This window comes from Rutilus rutilus (assembly GCF_951802725.1).
Source record: "Rutilus rutilus genome assembly, chromosome: 21".
NCBI classification, from domain to species: domain Eukaryota; kingdom Metazoa; phylum Chordata; class Actinopteri; order Cypriniformes; family Leuciscidae; genus Rutilus; species Rutilus rutilus.
Window position 1 is genome coordinate 10,077,012 of NC_140226.1, and position 20,687 is coordinate 10,097,698.

The 20,687-nt window shown below is 39.8% G+C and overlaps 1 protein-coding gene across 2 annotated transcripts in view; it reads right to left on the reverse strand.

Moving 5' to 3' along the window:
• grm1b (glutamate receptor, metabotropic 1b) overlaps positions 1-20,687 on the reverse strand; it is a 30,569-nt gene that overhangs the window by 3,374 nt on the left and 6,508 nt on the right. For both annotated transcript variants that reach the window (XM_084392450.1, XM_084392451.1), the window contains exons 5-9: positions 14,843-15,078; positions 10,353-10,599; positions 9,999-10,167; positions 9,739-9,865; positions 4,332-5,262 (exon numbers count right to left, since the gene is read on the reverse strand). In XM_084392450.1, coding sequence (XP_084248576.1) covers positions 4,332-5,262; positions 9,739-9,865; positions 9,999-10,167; positions 10,353-10,599; positions 14,843-15,078 — 1,710 coding nt within the window. The remainder of the gene's footprint in view (positions 1-4,331; positions 5,263-9,738; positions 9,866-9,998; positions 10,168-10,352; positions 10,600-14,842; positions 15,079-20,687) is intronic.

The following is a 20,687-nucleotide window of genomic DNA, read 5'->3' on the forward strand; positions in this document are numbered from 1 at the left end:
TTTGTAACAGGCCATAGACACCACACACAAGAAACTGAATGGCAAGCAGGTGCACGCTTGCCGCAGCAACATTAATGCCCTCACGACAGACCGAAATGGCTGCCGAGTAAATTTTCAGCGTGGAATGGGAGCAACCTTCCTCCAATAATTATATTTGGCATTAATAAGGCAATAAAGATCTTCGCCCGCACCACTCTTCAAATATGCACATAAAGCCTCCTTGTCGACAGCGGCCTTGTGCTCTGTATTGTGGCCACAACATTGATTGGGAGCCCCGCTACCTTCAGATTCTCCCTCTCAGTGTGTAGGCTCATTGAGACCACAGTTCTGGCTGAGGGTGTAGAATCTGCCCCCCCCATCTGAGACAGCAGGGAAGACACCATGGTGTCCCTGACAGCAACATTACGATACTCGCGCACCATGTCTTTGCTGGCTAGCAAGGGGCCACTAAAATCAGAACCTGACAGAACCTGCTGACGCACTTTGTCTAGCATGGGCTGTTTCAGCACTGTCGCTGACCACTCCCCATTTATAGAGCTCCCCATCCATGTAGTTACACATCTGTCGTCACCACTATACGTGACGTAACCCCGCCCAGGGAAATTCCCTCTCTCAACAGATCCTGGGTTCCCAGGGGATTGGAGCTCAAACGCACGACAGCGTTATCGTGTCCGTTTAAATGTCGCGTGGCATTCAGCCCAGTGCTCAGGAATGCAGGCATAAAGAGGAGACCCAGCCGAATGACCGCTATCATTGAGGCCATGAGCCCCAGCAGTCTCAACACTTTACATACTGACAGCATAGCTGTGTTCTGTCCTGAATCTATTCCTAAACCGAGATACGAAATCTGCTGATTTAGACCCAGGGAGGTCTTCTTGAGATTTATTAAGAATCCCAGGGCTCATAAATGGGAGACAAGTGCTTGCGCTTGCAACACTGCTTGTTCCCTGCTGTCTGTAGCCAGGAGCAGCTCATCTAAATACGCGAACACTCTCATGCCCTGATGCCAATGCAGAGCCAATGCCGCTTCTGCACATTTCATAAATATGCAGGGTGCTAGGGACAACTCGAATAGCAGGACCTGGAATCCGTATGCAGTCCCCTTGAAGGAGGACCTCAGGAATTTTTTGTACCCTGGGCAGATTGTGATATGGAAATATGCATCGGTCAAATCCTCCAATGTATACCATTCCTGAGGACAGAGAGAGCGTAGCAGGTGACGTACTGTAAGCATTTTGAACTTGTAACATCTGAGATGCTTGTTCAACTGCTGTAAATCTAGGATAGGGCGCAAGCCCTCACTTTTCTTTGGGAAGATTTGACTTTGCTAGCTTTAATCTAAATCACTATCGTTCGCAAAACACGCTAGCCTTCCGCTAGCCTGTTAATCTGCCATCTGTGTTTGCCGTCTTTTTTTGCTCGCGCCTTTTCGAGTCCATCAAACAACTGTGGTGAGTAGGATCAGTCAACAAACATGGTGAGTCATGTCTTCTATTATTTTCACTTGCACTTCATGTCACATTTATAGTATAGCCTTCTCTGTCTAAAATTAACATTAAAGAGGTGTGTGAACTTGCAAGTACAATGTCAGGCACTGTAATTTGCTCTGGCCCCCTTCCTGTTCAAAGGAGTGATGAGATACTTAGTAGACTGTCCTAACTCAATGGCTGGCTGTCTAAGTGGTGTCCACAAAACAAATATAATGCAGATGAGCAAATGATAAAGCTCGGGTTGCTGAATATTCTATCCCTTTCTTCAAAAGCACTTATTGTTAATGATATGATTATAGACCATAACCTAGATGTGCTGTGTTTGACAGAAACTTGGGTAAAACCAGACAATTACATTACTTTAAATGAGTCCACCCTGCAAGATTACTGCTGTAAACATGAGGCTCGTTTAAAAGGAAAAGGGGGAGGTATTGCTGTAATGTATAGCAATATCTTCAGTATTACTCAGAAGTCTAGTTTCAAATATAATTCTTTTGAAGTGGTGGTGCTTTCTGTAACGTTATCTAGCGTAAGTGATATATCCTGTTTGACATTTGTGCTGGCTACTGTATACAGGCCACCAGGGCACCATAAAGATTTTATCAAAGAATTTGCTGATTTTCTATCAGAGTTAGTACTGGCTGCAGATAAAGTCCTATTGTTGGTGATTTTAATCCATGTAGATAATGAAAAAGACGCAATGGGATTAGCATTTACAGACATTCTAAACTCTATTGGAGTTAGACAACATGTCAGGACCTACTCATTGTCGTAATCATACTTTAGATCTAATATTGTCACATGGAATCAATGTTGATGCCGCTGAAATTCTGCAGCAAAGCGATGACTTATTCTCAGATTATTATTTAATCTCATGTATACTTAATTTAACCAAGGTTGCAAAGCTGACTCTGTGTTATAAATATGGTAGAACTATCACTTCTGCCACTAAAGATTGCTTTATAAATAATCTTCCTGATCAGTTTCATCTCCTCAGCATCCCAGATAGCTTAGAAGAACTCAATGTTGCAACAGAAATGATTGACTCTCTCTTTTCCAGCACTTTAGAAACAGTTGCTCCATTGCGGTTAAAAAAGATTAAAAGAAATAGTCCATGTGAACAATATCACATGAGTAGCAGTGCGATATTGCTCTATATCAGCATTGGTGTGATTCGGCCGTAGGCAATCACAATTGCGTTTATAGAACAGTTCGATAGCACAAGTGTGTAATATAAATAAGAAACAACAACAGTGTCTTTAAAACCCCTCTTCTGTACAGAACTACTCCCTTCCAACCACAGATTAAAATCTCAAATTGAGATTTTAGAGATCGAATAAGCGAGTGAATTACATGCATCTAGCTGATATTCTTCAGGTCAGTCTTATATTCATTATTATCACAAAATCAGTGTGAATGCCCACTGATGAATATGAATGAATATCTTTGTCTTTGTCCTTTTAACAGTTAAAGGGATGTCACATGACCGCATTAGTCAATTAAGTTTTTGGTTGCTTTTTATAAGGTGTTTAAAGTAAAAAATAACGTCTAACAAACTTGCTACTGACTCACTCATGACGACAGTCTTTGCTGCCTAACTTTAACACACTGAACGGCCGCTGATGGCCTTGAGCTCACATGTCCGCAAACATCTAAACAAATTGTCAAATAGGCGCTATGTTAGTCACATATTTGAGATCTAAATAACTACATTCTCTCCTAAAAAAACTCTTAAATCTACATTCCATCACAGAACAACAGTAGTATTTGTAAAATTATAGTGGGTTTGCTCATCCGCCATGACACTCAGTGTGAGTAATACTGCAAGCAGTGTGATACAAAAGGTGAAACTACTTCTTTGGTGATACTGGTAGAATATCGCATGGCTGGAGAAGGCTCTTAGCCAATCAGATTCGAGAACCAGAAAAAAACTGTTGTGTGTGTGTGTATATAAATACAAAATATTACATTAAAAAAATAGCAAATAGCAGCATTTCTGCTAATACACTCAGACTTTTGGTCCCCACTTTATATCACAAAATACATTACAAATAAAAGGAACTTCAGCTTATTTGATTATTTTCCCATTTTATTTGGAATTTGATGGACTCAAACCAAACACCAGATTATTCATAACAAATTAATTAGTCTGGCATCAGTGCACAAACAGCTTTGCATTATGGGACATTTGAATTGAAAAAATACTTGTAAAACAGTATTTTTACAGTAACAGTAAAACTAATATTATAAAACAATTAGTTGCAACTCTAAATTCTGACCACAGCTGTTGCAAAACAGCATATATACATAATATGATCTATATTAAATGCAACAAGTTGCAACCGTAAACAACTAGGTGCAGAAGTCATACATATCTTGACTTGTTTGTGACAAGTCCTTCTCTGTATTTTTGCTTTACTTTTTTTGTTTCACTGCTTTCATGTGTAGATACCAGAAATATATTTACTGTGGAATAAAAATTATAGCAAAATCTTTTTCCGGCTGACACATTCCTTCCATTATCTGATATTCACCATGAAAACTCCAGCAACTCAATAATTGGTTGTAGAATAATAATAACTCTTGCACTTGCCATTACATACATCTAAAGCTACTATAGTCACACAGTCTCTCTCAGCCCTGCTGCTTAGACGCCCCTGGGTGTGCAGGTTTTAATTGTAGTTGACCTGAAATTCACAAGATGTCTGAGAGAGCCGTTAATTGAGTAAGCTCCTGGAAATGGCATGATCCTGAGGTCTGGAGAGAATTACAGGACTGGATCCATGGGGTCTAGTGCAACAGGACGGAGAGAGACTGCGCTAATGCCGCTGAGCTACTTACTTGGCATTTCCAGATGCGTTCTTCTTACGTTTGAACATGTTTAGTAGGCTGTTGCTCCTGCAAGCAATTTTTCCATCGCCCACATGCATACGCACCACATCGGAGGTGGTGAACGCGCTGCGTACGTTCCTCTCGGGTTTAGCGAGTATTATGTACATTTTTGGCGTGAACATGCAGCCGAGAGCCACCGTCACGCTGAGACTCACAGAGAAGGACGTGGTGATGATCTTGTAGTTGGAGCCGAAGTAAATCGGCACAAAGGCCAACCAGATAATACAGGTGGTGTACATGGTGAAGGCAATGTACTTTGCCTCGTTGAAGTTGGCAGGGACATTGCGAGTTTTAAACGCATAATAGGTGCAGCTGAGAATGAGCAAGCCATTATAGCCCAGTGGTGCCACCATGCCCACATTACTGGTATTGCATATTAGAAACACTTCTCGAATACTGGGGTAGGACTTAATTGGCTCTGGAGGCTCCAAGATGATCAACGTGACCTCCAAAGTCAGTTGCACGCTGATGAGGATGAACGCGATCACCACTTGCGCCCAGGCACTCATGAAGCGCGGTTTACGTGTGCATATCTTCTTTTTGCTCCCGGCCAGAATGCGAGCAATGCGGTTGGTCTTGGTGACGAGAGCCGAGTAGCACATGGAGGCAGAGAGGCCAACGAGGAGGCGCTGCAGGTAACAGGAGGCTAGGGTGGGACGGGCGATGAGAGTGAAAGGGCAAATGTAACCCAGGAAGATGCCAGCCAGGATGATGTAGCAAAGTTCACGGCTGGAGGACTTGACGACTGGCGTGTCTCGGTACAGTATGAAGATGAAGGTGACAAAACTGGTCACTAGGATGCCCAGACATGAAAAGACGACAGCAGCAATGGATTCAGGATGACTCCACTCCAGGTAGCGCAGGGGAAGTGGCTCACAGACTGAAGAGACAAGACAAAATTATTATATCAATGTGAGAGTATGAACAATGCATGAAATTAGTATTAAAATTGTTTGTTAAGGCAAGCATCACTATTATTATTGCTGTACTGTTGTAGAACTCGAGACCACTTTTTGAAGGTCTCAGTCTTGTCTAGGTATCAACCGCATTTGTAATTGTATTAGGTCTCGTCTCGGTCTCAGACCAATAGGACTCTGGATTTTATTTCAAGAACAGTCAAGACCACAACTGCAGGGACATCACTTAATTTCCTGTGCATTGTCAGATTTATTTTACATGCTCTACATAGTGTATTATTCTAACTGTATACACTGTTATTGTTATACTATTCTAATTTGATTAAATATAAGACATTTCTCATTTATCTGTCAGATGAAATTGCAGAGTGCTGGTCTGGTCAGGTCTTGTCTTAGTCTCAACCCCTCAAGTCTTGATCTTTTGATCTGCAATTAATTTTCTAAGCATCAAACTTTCCATTTTGTCTGGTGTACAATAAAGTGACCAAAAGAATCCTGACTTACACTGAAGGGGGGGAGCCGAGCCAAAAATACAGATCAGAAAATCCTAGGAAACCACTTTGAATACCATAGCAACTGCATAGCAACACACACACACACAAAAAAAAAGTGTACCAGTAATCACCTAGCAATGCCCTAGGCAACTACTCAAATGCACCAAACCCCACTCAGAACATGGGACATTAAGTAACCACCTAGCAATCCCCTAGCAACCTCATAGCAATGCACAAAATACAAAACCACATAGCAACATCCTGGCAAATGCCCACAACATTTTTGAATGTGTTCTGTTGATTTAGACCAGTAAGCAACCACCTAGCAATGCCCTAGCAACTCTTTTGAACACCCTAGTAACTGCATAGCAATGCACCAAAACCTAAAAAATAACAATTATGAACATCCTAGCAACTGCATAACAATACACTTAAATGTTTCAGAACACCTTTTAACCACATAGCTGTCATGAAACAGAAGGATTCACACAGGTAAGGTAATCAACAGGTTTATTTGCAGAAGTACTGTATGTGATCACAATGATGGAGGCAGGTAACTGATGAATATAGTGTTCAGGATGGATATCTGGATGAGTAATGGTCTTATCTGTTGCAGGTTCGGAAAAGGAGATCGAGGCAGATGAATGAAGACGGATGAAGGAGGAGGAAGAGGAGCAGGCGGAAGGCTGGCAACAGGTGTGGGTAAAGGAATGGAGAAAGCGGGCAGAAATTCAAGAAGTCTACCCGGAGAGGGAAGGAGGGAGGGCAGGTCCTGGAGGCTGACAAGGACGTGGTTAGGAGGGACCAGAGGCCTCCAGGATGGAGCCTTTTCGTTCGGGCGGCCAGGACGGAGTCTGCAGTTCGGGCGGCCAGGGTGGAAACTTCCATTCAGGCGGCCAGGGCGAACTCTGCAGTTCGGGTGGCCAGGGCGGATTGGCCATCGTGGCCTTTCCATGGGAGCCCGGCTTGGCCACTATGGCCGGGGAACTATAGCCCCCCAAAAAAATTCTTGGGTGGAGTTATGGGCTTACGCTCAGGCTCAGGAACAGACTCAGGAACAGGTCTGGAACAGGAATAGCCTCTGACGTGGCGACGGCCATCTTGGCCTGGGACGAGGGCTCAGACGTGGCATGAAGCTCAGGCTTGACAGGCATGACGTGAAGAATCTCAGGCTTGACGTGAAGAAGCTCTGGAAGGGTGGTCTCAACGTGAAGATGATCTGGAAGGGCGGTCTGGACGGGACGAGTCCCTGGAAGGGTGGCATCGGTGGGACGAGACCCTGGAAGGGTGGCCTCGGTGGGACGAGACCCTGGAAGGGTGGCTTGTGGGCTGAAGAGGGCTCAGGAACCGGCGGTGAATTCTCAGGCACGGCTGACATGGCGTGAACAGTCTCTGGCTCGGCAGGTATGACGTGAAGACATTCAGGCGGTGTGGCGAGGAAGATGGCTGGTGATGGTGGTTGAGTGGCGATGTAATCATCAGCCTCACCCACAGTGAAGGCTAAACCGCTCCACAACAGCACATGATCCCTGGTTTTGCGGCTGAAGCTGGCTGGTGCAGAGGATCGTCCAGTCCAAGCTCGAACACGTTCTTTAGGACATCAGCTGTCCAGTTGACCTGGTGTGAAATTTCTAGGAAATCTTTCACATACTTTGATCGGACAGCCATCCTGGAAACAAATTATCAGACGATCGGTTGGTTTTTGATGGATGCGGGAAACGCCCATATTTTATGTTTATGGTCTGGTCTTCTGTCATGAAACAGAAGGATTCACACAGGTGACGTAATCAACAGGTTTATTTGGAGAAGTATGTGATCACAACGATGGAAGCAGGTGAGTAACTGATGAATATAGTGTTCAGGATGGATATCTGGATGAGTAATGGTGGAAAGAAATGGAGATCGAGGCAGATGACTGAAGACAAATCGCTCTGGTAGGTATCGCGCAGGTATCGTATCGCGCAGGTATCGCGCAGGTATCGCGCAGGTATCGCGCAGGTAAGTGTTCTTTGAGGGAACAACAAGACCAGAGAATGGTGAACTGCAGTGGGAAGAGTTATATAGTGCTGGATGATGATCAATGAAGATTGGTGACAGGTGACAGCGATCTCTGTGATTGGGAAGTGCATGCAGGTGAGGGCCAGGGAGGATGATGGGAAATGTAGTGAGGAGGTGGTGACTAGCTGGTGACCGTGACAATAGCAATGCCCTGGCAACTGCATAAAAACACACTTAAATGTTTCTGAACACCTTTTAACCACATAGCAATGCCCTGGCAACCTCTAAAAAAGATTGGGGCTGTTTTCTTTTAAAAATTGGGCCAACACACCTGCAGAGCTTTTTCCCATTTTACTGTGGACTCAAATTATTCATAAGATGTGATGCATTATGAATGTATGCCTCCACCAATATGCAAAAACTTTAAGAGGCCAACAGGGGATTGAGATCAAAGCGTACATTGTTGAATATGAAATAAAAATGGCAAAAGCGTTCACTTCGCATTGCTGCGTGTCTTTGTAGGACTGGCCATCTGAGTGTGGCCAGCTCGCTTATGCACCAAGTGCTAAAGTAGGTTTCCAGCTCACCTAAAAATAAACAGCACCTCCACTAAGGGACCGGCCATAAGAAAGAACCAAGCCAAAGGAGACTTGAGAGACTGCAGCAGGAGAGAGGAAATGAATGCTTCCTCATTACCAACACCAGAATTCATGAAAGCCAGACCCTTTTACGAAAGATTAAAACTCAAGGACACAACCATTTACATCTAGCAGGATATGAAAAACTTCCTAAAAGATAAATAAAATTCATATTTTTCAGCATTCCTGACATTGCCGCATGGGTTTTTCTTGAGCTATGGTGAATCTATGCATTACGGCAGAAACATATATGGAACTATAGAGAGAACTAATGAAAAATACATTGCTAGGACACTCTAAGCTGCTGCATTGACATTGACCATCATAGTGTATGAAAATAGGCCAGAGAAGTAGGCAGTGAAGTAGGGCTGTCACAGGCGATAAGTTGTACGGCACAAGCAATCTGTAAAAATGATAAATGGCCTTCAGGAGTCATGGGAAACCTTTTGAAAATAGGACAGTGAAGGTCTCTTAAAGAGCCAAATCAGTAATAATGCAAGACTTGGAGAATAATCCTCTGCATGGGTGTTTGATGCTTTGATTCAGACATTTTCTTTTGACTTCAAAACTCAAAACCGATTAAAGTGAATTACCAAAACTCTGGGCAAAAGCACCATAGGTAAATCTTTAAGTACTGGATTTTGACATTTTCTGAAGAAATTTTCTGTGCTTGTCCATTCAAAAGTCACCACAGTAAGTCTGATTGCTTAGAAAAATAATATTACACCTCTCCTCAACAAGCTTGATAGAATAAATGCTGACAGACAATGGATTGTTTTAAGATGCAGACTAGCTTATATATTTGAATATTTAGTTTTACAAAAAACATTCAAATGAAGACTTGATTGTCACATAATTTCCCTTTAGTATCTTCATTGTTTCTCTAAGACATCTACGAGACTAAACAGAGAACTTTTGGAGACTTTTGCTGAAGTCTCTTGACTCTCAGATTTGCATTTATTTATTTATTGCTAAGAAAAAGACCTCAGTAATCTCATATGTCTTCATCAGCTTGAAAAGAGATCTCAACCTCAACAAGAAACTAAGATACTTAAGCTTTTAATCTGAGTCTTCAATACGACCTCATACATTTCTCATCAAATTCTTCCAAGATCAAATTTTCTCAGCTATACTGGGCAGATTCATTTTATACAGTAGATTTATACTTCTACTTGGTCCACTATAGTCACTATTAGTATCTATTTTTACTTCTGAGGAATTTTAGGAGAAACATCTGACAGAGTGAAATCTGACCACATTAAACAAAAGAATTATTGCCATAAAATGATGACTATTGCAAATGAAGTACCGTGCAGTTCTTCGTCTGGCCACCATCCCAGCTCACAGGCTTTGCAGGTGAACTCATCCTGGACATATTCATTGTCCTTGCAGGCTGTACAGATCCAACAACAGCTCACCTCCCCTTTCCTGATCACCTGTGAGGACACGACACACATTTCCCCAGTGGACTAAAGTTTCTTTAAGAAGGAGCAACTTAAAATAACGGCAACAATACAAATGCATCTGCATGAGGGTTTTTGCTAAATGCTAATAAATATACAAACTTACCTTGATCTCTCCTTTGGAGCAGGGCTCACTGCAGACAGATCGGACCATCTCACTGCGGTTCATCTGGATCATATAATCATCAATACTCAGAATGCCTTCATGCCACGAGCCGACGTTTATATAGTCGTAGACTCCAGGCTCTACATGCTGCAGGTTCATAATGTCATACCTTCAAAAAAGAAAGACACAAAGTTATTTCCAGAAATTCCTGCAAGTGAGTGTTTGCTGAAGCCAGGCCATTGGACGTATTGGATGCAACTCCACTGTGGTTTAAAAATTAATTAATAGCTATTTTTGTGTTATTCATTTAGTGCATAAAACGTAGCTTTATGTAGGCCAGTAAGTAAGACTGACCTGCCTGGCGAGTCCCCGTTTTCATCGAACCACACATCTTCTCCAGACACACCAGTAAAGGAGGTCTTGAGGAGAAAGTCTAGCAGTTTGCTGCCATCAATGGGGTCCATCGCCTCACAAAGTCCCTTGTAACCCGGGCACAAGTACTCATGCATATCATGAAGGCCGTGAGCCATGGCATAGATGGCATTAATGACGAACCCCATCTTACTGTCCTGGACATAGTTATCCTCAAGGCTTTCATAACCTGAGAGAATCAGCAAACCAAACAGCAATTATTAGAGCATCACTGTGACACATTAAGCGTCTTAGTCAACATAAAACAACATTTGCAACCCAATTTACTTCCTTATATATTTAAACACCTTTTTGACTATTGGTTAACATTGTCCAACAGCCTGCATGGCCTAAGAGATGTTAGCTGAAAAGGAAAGTCTTTTTATACAGACAATGAAGACAAATAGTTTTTCTTTGGAATATCGTGCACAGTAAAACCAGAAACATGCATTAAGAAAGTAAATAGGGTCCATTTTGATTTCATATTGACTACACTAAATCATTTAGCAATACCTGCAAATTCTATAAAATAATTATTACTGAAATGAAAATCACTGTTACAAAAAACCCCCACTGTAACAGTTCAGCCATATTTTCCGACCACATTTTAAATATAATTTTTGAGCACTTGAAAGGGAACGATAGGGTGTCCAGAGACACATTATTATTCCAAAGCCACGGGCGACAGGGCAGTAAGTTCTTTCTATTTCCATGGACAGTGAATCAAAAGACAGCAGCATTAAAACAGAAGATCAAAGGAAATGCTTGTTGCCATGGCGAAGCAAACCATTTATGTAACCAAACTCAGCATTTAATTAGTAATGGTCATGATGTTGACATTATTATTAATTGAGCAAGGAAATTAATTATTCATCCATGTTCTCATTCTTGCCCGTCTCCCTCAAGCAAATGTAAATGTGGCTGACAATTGGAAAAAAAGGTCGCTGTATTAATTCAAAGGAACGGGCAATGTCAAAGGACACCCTATCGGATCATTATCTGGTGATCTGTAACAAGCCAGCAGGAAGCAGTATCAGGCACCGTAGCTGATATACAGTATATGATGATTTTGAAGATTAAGAAACACATTTTCAAAGAAAACTCTCATCATAACATGGCTCTCACATTACACATGTGTAAAATAAAGGGCATTGCAGCAAGCAACGGGCGAAAGCTAAAACCTAGGCATGCTTCGCTGAAAATGCTGTCTTGGTTGATCCCTCATTTTAAATGGGCACAAACCATAAGAAAGGAGTGACACTTTGAGGACAAACTGAAACATTAAATCCATGTTTTATTAATGATAGAGGCAGATTGCGAGAAGGATTTCTCAGTGTTTCTTACACCCTCGCTCTCTATTCAATCATTTATGTGGAAAAACAACATATTTTCTATGGTATGTCAAAGGTTTGTTTCCATGCAAAGAGAAATATTTAGGACAGAAGGTCTCAGTAAAGATATGATACTGTGCTATGATATTTCAACTCAAATATCCTCCCATCATATAAAAATGTATCATCAAATCTCATAAAAAAAAAACCCATCAAAATCATTATGATAATCAGATAAAATGTTTGAAATGTATGCATGAATGTGTTGAATGTGTCTAACTTTAAGTTTCTAACACATTTTTTACATTTTGTAATATTTTACTTTTTAGGAGTAAATAAATAAGTAGTCCGCATATGGCCCCATTTACTATGTTTAAAATTCTGTGTAAATTTTGCTGGATAATAATGTGTCCCACTATTATTTGTGTCAAAAATAGTGAACAACAAAACACCAAACACTCTAAAATTCTTCCACCACAGTCACAGTATGACATCGATACAGCGTTTTTTTAGTTTTTTGTTTTTTTGTGCATATTTAGCAGATGCATGTTGTAAGTGGAGCCAAATATATAGAAATAAGAAGCGTGACCTCTTTATTTCTTCTCTCTGAAGGCTCTGATTAATATTAGCACAAGCAACTAAAAATGCTTGGAGCTTAAAAAAGTTCCCCATGCAGCATAGCCAACTGGCATGAGAGATCTAGTTAATGTTATTGGGATATACCGTAAAGTTAAAACCAAAGTGCCCTTACAGATGCCAATATTTTGGGGATAAAACATCCCAATAACTTCATATATTAGAGGTCAACCGATATACAGTGCTGCTTTGTGACCTTATTGACAATAGTAAAGGACATTCTTTTCTAATAACCTTTACTAGTGATCCGAAATAGTAGAAAAAAGACGTTTTATACGGACACAGAATCACACAGCATAATTTACTTTAAGTTCATATGGTTGTATAATATCAGTCGACCTCTATCTATATTTCTGAAGTGAGGTGTCTCCACGTTAGCTCTTCAGAAAAATATTCACTTACCATCTTGGAGTTCTAGACAAAGAAATAATAACAGAACAACACACTATGACTATTTCTCTGTTTGATTATTTGTAACAGTTTTCATTTTGGCTTTATGTTCGTTGCACAGAGTTAAAATTATAATTTTGCTTCAAAATCATTTGACCAATGAAAGTTCACCTCTTGCCTAAAACAACTAAATAAATAAATAAAAATTAAATAGCAAAGCAATGCTGTAAAAAAACACAGACATATATGGACAACTAACATGAAAATAGCATAAAATCAGATAATAAAGTGAGTGGCATGCTTCCCTATATTTATAATGGCACTTAAATAAGTTGTATAAAGGTTCAAAAAATGTATTATTTATCAAGTTAAAATATTGATTGCATTGTGAAACAAGATGTGGCTGCAAATGCAGAAAAGAAAGTCAGGTGTCATTTTGACAACATGCTGAGTGTTGTCTTTAAATAAATAAATATCTTATGTTAATAAATATCAACCCAGCCAGCCAGAAATGTGCCATAAAAAGAGTTAATTTACCTAGATCACCTTTTTCAGTCAGCAGAGAATGTTTCAAAGATACAAAAAGAGCAAAAAACACAAAAATATGCCTTTAAATGAGTATAAACCTAATAAGCAAGTATTTTATTTTCTTCTGTTTTGGGAAATAACAGCTATACTGTAGCATGCAAAATGGGTCATTCCTGTTCTGCAGTACACGTTTTACTTTTCTTTAATATCTATATGCTTGTTGCAATTGCAATTTAAGAAGATATGTTTATAAAACATACTCTGGTCAGACACTTTAATAACTAGAAAATTAACAGCATGGCCAAGATGAGAGCTAAAGCTCGTCATTGCTCAGTGAAGTATTGACTAGTAAACATGGACTGTAATTTAATCAAACAGGATGAAAACCAAAACACGATATTTAAGAAATATAGTAGAAGTGACCAGGTAAATTGTTGGGCGGGTTTTTAAAATAACTGTCTGCAAAGAGTAAGGACATTTAAGATGATTAGCTCTGGGTGGGATATTGAGTTTGTACTTTGTACAATATATAGATCATTTTTAGGCTATAGGCAATAACGAGTACGGAGCCCACATTAGTTTGATATTATGAGCGCATCTGAAAAATAGCAAACAGCGGAGGAACTGCTGCAGGGAAAGTGCATAATCCAATTTGTCCTAAACATGAGCCATGCTTTATATTAAGAACTTCAAAATAATTGTTAAGATATAGTTAACCCGCCTTGCCCTGTCAGATACTTGCGCTGCTTAATACAGTGTTTTCCTCAGTGCATAACTTACATTTTACAGGTATATTCTCCAACTGTAAATGTTAGAAAGTCATGCAAATATTTACATTTTGCTATCAGGAGTGGACGAGTCTCCTTATTTGCAATAGAATGGTACAATAATTCTGACTAAAAGATACATTTTGGTAAATATGTTTTGTTGGACATTAAATGTGCCGCATGTACATTTTTAAACCTACAAGTAGTGCATTTTCATTATAGCAGTAACTGTAAAGTGATTATTGTAATGGGGTAATCAAATGTGGGCTAATATAATTACTAAACTCAGATGAGTGAATGTGTTCCTCCTACCGGTTAAAAGTTTCACAATTCACTATCACCATTCAGCCCAAAAATACAGAGATATGTTTTTTTTTGTCCATACCACAGAGCCCTAAAGAGGATCACATGGTCATAATAGTGAAAAAAAATATATGTTTTATTCACAGAAAATTATAGAGGGCAAAGGATAAAGGATAATATAAAAAAAAAAAAAAAAAAAAACCTTAACTGATTACTAATTAAAACAATACCTAGAAGCTTGACACAGTATAGAGAAAGGAAAATATGAAGAAATACCTGGAATATTTCTAAATATTTTTTTTCCCCATTTGAGAAATTAGTACATATAAGTCTTTAATTGTGATACTTTGATAAAACAAAACTAACTCATATGAATTCATTAATATTTTATCTAATATATTAGGTCATCTATGATGGGTACATGGAAATGTACTGCATAGGAATGACCCATATACAGCCTCTCTCTCACTCCTCATACCTGAGCAGTTCTTCTTATAATTCGTGTTTTCTTGTGGGTGTCCCGGGAGGCGACACTGGAAACGATACTGCCAGAATTCAGCAAACCAGGGGTTTCTATTGTTGGTGTTGAGGCGTAACTTCAGGTAGTAGTCATCAAAGGACGTGACCTCGGCCGACTGAAGCTTTATAGTGATGCCGCCAACAGCTTCCTGTTCGTAGCCCTCCACGACCTCATCTCGGTCTGCCCAGCCATCACTGAAGGAAACCCGTCACAAAATTACCACCAACTTCCTTTTCAATCTCTCACCTACAATGCCTAAATAACACTGATGCTTGAGTGCATTGACCTACTTTGGCATAGACTCAGTAATGCTTACAGTGCTTACTCTGTGTTATAAGTTTCATCATTAGAGCATAAGTGATAAGATGATGGCTGCCAGCAGATTGGTGTAATCTTCTCTGAAAAAAAATGCTAGGAGGTAATAAGTTAAATAGTGTGCAGCTAGATGCCTCTGCAATGCATAAACTGCTGGCATATCAAAATAGCATGAAAACGTTTACATAGCAGGCGGTAGTCTATATTAGGCCAGCATTGGTCCAAGTTTTTTTTTTTTTTGACCCAGTCCATTCTTGCTTGAACCGTGAATGTGTGTTGCGCTTGAGTTCATAATGAAGGTATCTTTCTGTGGTCATGGCAATATCAGCACCATCTGCCTCTCAGCATCTTCCTGGCAGAATGCCAAAGACTGACTATTATTAGTTGACACTTCATATTTCACAGATGACAACAATTTACCAGCAGCTGACAAGCATTGTGTCTTCTCAATGTATTACCAAAAAAATAAATAAAAAAATACCATATCAAGTGTTTCTTCAACTTTAGGCACTTGCATGTCCCAGGGGATGATTTTAATTTAGATTTTTAGGTCAAATTAAATCTGTCTTGGAAAGTTTTCGACATGTCATGTGTGAAATTTTTTATTTTTCTCAATTCTTACAGACAAATCTAACAGCTAACTTTCTATATAAATTGAAGTTAGTTTAACAGTGAATAAAAATACAATATAAACTGACCTCATGTTTTACCATTTTAAGAATAACTGCAAACACTGCAGTTTTATATATATAATATAATTTGAAACATTATGGAAGATGCATTAGATCTGCGATCTGCGTTATTTTAAGGCTACACTATGCAACTTTTTTTTGTTCAAAATGGGATGGGATGGTGCTGCACTGTAAAAAATTGAACATGCTCTTCTCTCTAGTAATATGGCACATGGGGCCCTATCTTGCACCCAGCGCAATTGACTTTGTGCACCAACGCATGTATCATTCCTATTTTGCACCCGCGCACAGCGGACTTTTTCCTCCACAGACGCACGTCGGTAAACTAGGAAATGCATTTGCGCACCCCGGGGCGGTTCAGAAAGAGGAGGCGTGTTCCGGCGCAAACGTTCCCTGGTGCTATTTTGCAGGTTTAGAAAACAATTCCGCCACTGACCAGGAAAAACTTAGTCTAAAGTCAGTGGCGCATTGCGCATGTTATTCATATGCTATTTTAAGGGCGCATGCTTGGCCATAATCAATGTAGTGTGTGCACAACGCGCATACACTTTGCTTATCTCATCTACAAACAGACGCAGCAGTTCTTATTTTTAGAAAACCATACATTATTACAAGGAAAAATATTAACACACGAGGGAAATCGTTGTGTCCATGAAGATGTGAAAAAATAGGCATAAATCTAGCTTACACATTTACCCACATTTTTGTACGCCTGTTTAACCGAAACTAATTTGGGTGGGTTTCTCCCATCCCCATACAATGTCACTTCTCTGTGTTTTACGGCCCGGACGAGAACGTCGGTCTCCTCGGCTGTGAACCGCTCCTGGCGTGTGCCTGGCAAATCCGCCGTTATAATAGCAAGCCGCCATGGAACAAGCGCGCCTGCTCTTAAAGGGAATGTGAGATGTCGCTCTGGTTGGTTTATTTCACGTTACGCTCAAACCACACCTATGAATAATGAAGCTACTTCAGACCAACCCATTTTAGATTTGCGTCGGGCGCAAGAGTATAATAGCAACAGCGCCCAAGACCCACCCACAAAGTTACTTGCGTTTCGCGCTTGATACTTGCGTTTCAGATTGTTAAAATAGGGCCCATGGTCTTAGAGCTCAAACATGAATTCGGGCTCAGGTCAGGAAGCAGACAGACTGGCTAAACCGACCTCCTGCTAGCTGTCTCATGTCACCAAGGTCAGATAAATCTCATCACATAGAGCCTCTTTCACCTAGATATCATCATATAGAGACTGTGTCTGTTCCCCAAATTAGGAAATACAAAAAACTCCCAAACTAAACAAAATGTAATTGATGTTCAACAAATAAAAAACAGATATAATACAAATGAACAAATGATAAAGCTCGGGTTCCTGAATATTCAATCCCTTACTTCAAAAGCACTTATTGTTAATGATATGATCACAGATTATAACCTAGTGCTTTGTTTGACAGAAACCTGGCTAAAACCAGATGATTACATTACTTTAAATGAGTCCACCTCACAAGATTACTGTTATAAACATGAACCTCGTCTGAAAGGCAAATGGGGTGGTATTGCTGTAATTTATAGCAATATCTGCAGTATTACTCTGAAGTCTAGTTTCAAATATAATTCTTTTGAAGTGTTGGTGCTTAATGTAACACTATCTAGTGTAAATGATAAATCACGTTTGAGATTTGTGCTGGCTACTGTATACAGGCCACCAGGGCACCATACAGACTTTATCAAAGAATTTGCTAATTTTCTATCAGAGTTACTGGCTGCAGATAAAGTCCTAATTGTTGGTGATTTTAATCCATGTAGATAACGAAAAAGATGCTTTGGGATTGGCATTTAAAGACATTCTGAACTCTATTGGAGTTAGACAACACGTGTCAGGACCTACTCGTTGTAATCATACTCTAGATCTAATATTGTCACATGGAATCAATGTTGATGCCGTTCAAATTCTGCAGCAGAGCGATGACATCTCAGATCATTATCTAGTCTTGTGTAAACCTCATTTAGCCAAGGCTGCAAAGCCGACTCTGTGTTACAAATGTATTAGACCTATCACTTCTGCTACTAAAGATTGCTTTATTAATAACATTCCTGATCAGTTTCATCTCCTAAGCATTCCAGATAGCTTAGAAGAACTCGATATTGATACAGAAACTTTTGACTCTCTCTTTTCCAGCACTTTAGACACAGTTGCTCCTTTGTGCTTAAAGAAGATTAAAGGAAATAGTCCAACGCCGTGGTACAATGAGCACACTCGGGCCCTTAAGAGAGCAGCCAGAAAAATGGAGCGCAACTGGAAGAAAACAAAACTAGAGGTATTTCGCATTTCATGGAAAGAGAGCACGATTGCGTACAGAGAGGCCTTAAAAACAGCTAGATCTGCTTATTTTTCAACCCTATAAGAAGAAAATAATCAAAACCCTAAGTATTTATATGAAACAGTGGATAAATTAATGAAAAATAAAGCTTCAACCCCCGACATTTTTAAGCAGCACAGTAGTAATGACTTTATGCACTTTACTTACAAGATTGATAATATCAGGGAGAAAATTATAACTATGCAACCATCTACTACAGTATTGCATCAGACAGTGCATTGTAGTCTCTCCCTGAGGAAAAATGTTATTCATTCAATGCTATAGAAGAGGAAGAATTTAAATTATTTACATTTAAATTGAACTCGTTTAATCATCTAAAATCTAAATCAACAACATGTATGCTAGACCCTATACCAACTAAGCTACTGAAAGAGATGCTTCCAGAGGTCATAGATCCTCTTCTTAATATCATTAATTCATCTTTGTCATTAGGATACGTACCTAAAACTTTTAAGCTGGCTATGATTAAACCGCTTGTTAAAAAAACGCAACTTGATCCTACAGAATTAGTCAATTACAGACTGATCTCAAATCTACCTTTTCTGTCAAAGATACTAAGAAAAGGCGGTATCCTCACAACTATGTTCCTTTTTAGAAAGAAATGGTATCTGCGAGGATTTCCAGGCAGGATTTAGACCGTACCATAGTACTGAGACAGCTCTCATTAGAGTCACAAATGATTTGCCCTTATTATTCGATTGTGGTTGTATCTCTCTATTAGTGTTACCCGATCTTAGTGCTGCAATTTATACTATTGACCACAACATTCTTTTAAATAGACTCGAAAATTATGTAGGCATTAGTGGAACTGCATTAGCATAGTTTAAATCATACTTATCTGACCATTATCAGTTTGTAGCAGTAATGAAGACATGTCTTATCGATCACAAGTTCAGTGTGGAGTACCACAAGGCTCAGTACTAGGACCATTGCTGTTCACTCTGTACATGCTACCGTTGGGAGATATCATTAGGAAGCATGGAATTAGTTTTCACTGTTATGCTGATGATACGCAGCTCTATATTTCCTCACGCCCTGACGAAACTTACCAATTCACAAAATTAACAGAATGCATAGCTGATATATAAAACTGGATGACTAGTAATTTCCTACTTAACTCTGAAAAAACAGAGATTCTAATTATTGGACAAAAAACTTCCTCACGTAATAACCTAGAATACTGTCTAACACTTGATGGCTGCTCTGTCAAACCTTCGTCGTCGGTTAGGAACCTGGCTCTTTGATACCAATCTATCATTTGAAAGTCACGTTTCTAGTATCTGTAAAACCGCATTCTTCCATCTTAAAAATATATATAAATTACGTCATATGCTCTCAATGACAAATGCGGAACAATTAGTTTGTTCATCAAGTCTAGATTATTGTCATGCTCTTATGGGTGGTTGTCCTGCACGCTTAATAAATAAATTACAGCTGGTCCAAAACGCAGCAGCTAGAGTTCTCACTAGAACCAGAAAGTATGACCATATTAGCCCAGATCTATCAACACTGCACTGGCTCCCTATTAAACATCATATACATTTGAAAATATTGCTGATTACTTACAAATCACTAAATGGTTTAGCTCCCCAGTACTTGAGCGAGCTCTTTACGCATTATAGTCCTTCACGTCTATTGCGATCTCAAAAATCCGGCCAGTTGATAAAACCTAGAATATCAAAATCAACTGCTGGCGGTAGATCCTTTTCCTATTTAGCACCAAAACTCTGGAACAGTCTTCCTAACATTGTCCGAGAAGCAGACACACTCTGTCAGTTCAAATCTCTTTGACCTAGCATACACATAACATATTATAAACTTCTATAATTCAATGTTAGGCTGCATAGATTAGGTCAGCCGGAACCGAGAACACTCCCCACAAATCCTTATGTACTCGTTACATCATAAGAAGAATGGCGTCTATTCTAATATTAGTCTCTCTGTTTATCCCGAGGTTTACCGCAGTCCGCCGTATCCAGGCCGTAGCCAGATCTGATGAAGGACCTGCGCCTGGACACGACGACAACGCAGTCCTGAAGTGTCAACTAGTCTCTCCCCTGTGAAGGCCCCTTCTCCTTCTCTTTACCTCTGTACAGATAAAACGTTGTGAAAATAGTTCCGGTTCACATGGCTACGCGGAAGCGTTAAATAATTCTGCGAATGAGCGGGCTGGAGCGCGTTAAGGGTTTTCTGTTAGAACGGTGTCGTGTTAGCGGCCCCTAAGTTAATAACTAATGATCTTTGCAACGGAAGTGAATTGATCAAAACTAACTTTAGCTGGACAATAACTTTATTCTAGAGCTGTTATCTCTGTTACTTTAATTTCCTATTATCACTGTAAAGCTGCTTTGAAACAGTCCATATTGTTAAAAGCGTTATATAAATGAACAAACTTTTGACTTGACAAAAAAAAAAAATAAA